Genomic DNA, 1803 nt, shown 5'->3' with positions numbered 1-1803 from the left:
AATATATATATATATATATATATATATATATATATATATATATATTTCAGTCTTTTCTGTCTAAATAGGACCATCGCATCCTTGCTGATCTGTGGGAATCATTTTGCTCACGTCAATGTGGTCACGTGAGAAGATCTCTTTGGCATGGTAGATGGCCTCTGCGGGCAGAATGCGTGAGCGGGACAGGATCCAGGCATAGTCCACATGGAAGAGCCGGAGGACATCAGTGCATGAATAAACAAGTGCGATGCTGTTGTAGTCAGTAGACAGGACCCAGTATGGGGTGTAGGGAGTGACTGCATACATATAAAAAAGAAGCAGATGGTGAATTAACAAAAGAACTCTTCAAAAAAAGTGAAAAAAGATTCTACGGTGTTCTAGAAATGTGTTGTTTGAACACAAACACAGCACATTCATGGACTCACAGTAGGAGAAACTGACTCCAAACTTTGCTGGCTCCCTCAGGTCCTGAGTGATTGCTGTGCCCTCTGCTTTTCTAATTTTTCCTTTGCTGTTTTATATAAACACACAATTTAGTTATGATTAAATGATAGTGACAAAACACAAGTTCTATTTAAGTCAAAAGATTTAATTACTCACTATGTCTGAACATTGACAACTTGGACAGTGTTGTCAGGTCGTAGCATGTAGTTTGCCTCAATGCACTTGCCTTTCGCAAAGGATGCTGGGAGCTTTTCAATTTCATACCACTTTCCAAGGTACTTGGAGTGAAAGGTAAAGCTCATATAAGTGCACTGTACAAAATTAAGGCCACACTACACCCAAAAATTGCAATTCCGTCATTATTTTTTCACCCTCATGCCATTCCGAACCAAACAAAATAACAGCATTTGGATTTAGAAAGACATGAGGTTGAGTGAATAATAACAATTTTGGGGGCTGAATTTTATCTTTAAGATTCATTATATTTGCATAGTCCTACCTTGTTTAATTCAAAGTTTGGCTGGACCATTGGTGTTGGGCAGGGGCCCCAACGAAATGTCTGAGCAGAGACCAAGGGAAGCAGAAGAGGTACGAGCAACACAATCACGGCCTTCATCCTGTCAAGAGCTGCTGTCTCAGCTGTGAGAGAAAGCTGAGTCATGAGCTCAAGATGCATTAGTCATTTTAATGTCAAGACAATATGTCACAGTGTTATATAGATATTTGTAAACTGCATTGTCTAATTACAATTAGGAATGGTTCACACAGAATTAATCTGGAGTTCTCTTTTTCACTGTGTGGAAACATTCAACTTTAAAAAGGAAAAAAAAAGTATTATTTTCTATTACACTGTGCTACAGCTGTTGAAGATATGTTTTTTCCCCAGGGTCTTTTTTTTAATGGCGTATCAAGTTAACAAGTTCCTTTACAGACATGTCTGGAGACTCAACTTTTTTAAAGCACTTTTTTAATTCGACTGTGCTGCGTGTCATGTCTCTCTCTGTGTGAATGAAATCTAAATTCACTTAAAGTGAAATATAGAATGCATGGGTTTTTGAGATGCCTTTTGTTTTGAATGCCAGGATTTTTTATTGATCTAAAGCTGACAGACCTGTTGGACCTGTTTGCATATGATCACCACAAATCACTGGTGTACACCTGCACGTTATTTAGGTTATGATGTGAACTATGTGGTGTTATTAAATTTAATGTCGCTTATTGTTGAAATTATATTTTTTTGATAAATGTAATTTTTTAATGATAAAACATGATACATTTACATGAACAATAAAAGAACATAATTATAGCCTATATGAACTTATTTACTGTAATATGTTTGTTAAACAATTAAATAGCATA

The 1803-nt window shown here is 36.3% G+C and overlaps 1 protein-coding gene across 3 annotated transcripts in view; it reads right to left on the bottom strand.

The window, feature by feature from the left end:
- Positions 1-19: 19 nt before the first annotated feature.
- Positions 20-1803, bottom strand: part of apodb (apolipoprotein Db) — a 3012-nt gene continuing 1228 nt past the window's right edge. Inside the window, exons 2-5 of one of the 3 annotated variants that reach the window (XM_016453876.1) lie at positions 944-1096; positions 601-722; positions 426-511; positions 20-296 (exon numbers count right to left, since the gene is read on the bottom strand). In XM_016453876.1, the coding sequence (XP_016309362.1) occupies positions 61-296; positions 426-511; positions 601-722; positions 944-1060 (561 nt within the window). In that variant the 5' untranslated portion in view covers positions 1061-1096 and the 3' untranslated portion in view covers positions 20-60. The remainder of the gene's footprint in view (positions 297-425; positions 512-600; positions 723-943; positions 1097-1803) is intronic. The other 2 variants (XM_016453875.1, XM_016453878.1) reach the window with 2 other exon arrangements.

The sequence above is a fragment of the Sinocyclocheilus anshuiensis genome, unplaced genomic scaffold (assembly GCF_001515605.1).
Source record: "Sinocyclocheilus anshuiensis isolate Anshui unplaced genomic scaffold, SAMN03320099.WGS_v1.1 scaffold928, whole genome shotgun sequence".
Lineage (NCBI taxonomy): Eukaryota > Metazoa > Chordata > Actinopteri > Cypriniformes > Cyprinidae > Sinocyclocheilus > Sinocyclocheilus anshuiensis.
Note: the sequence above shows the minus strand (reverse complement) of the source record. Positions and strands in the feature narration are given on the sequence as shown.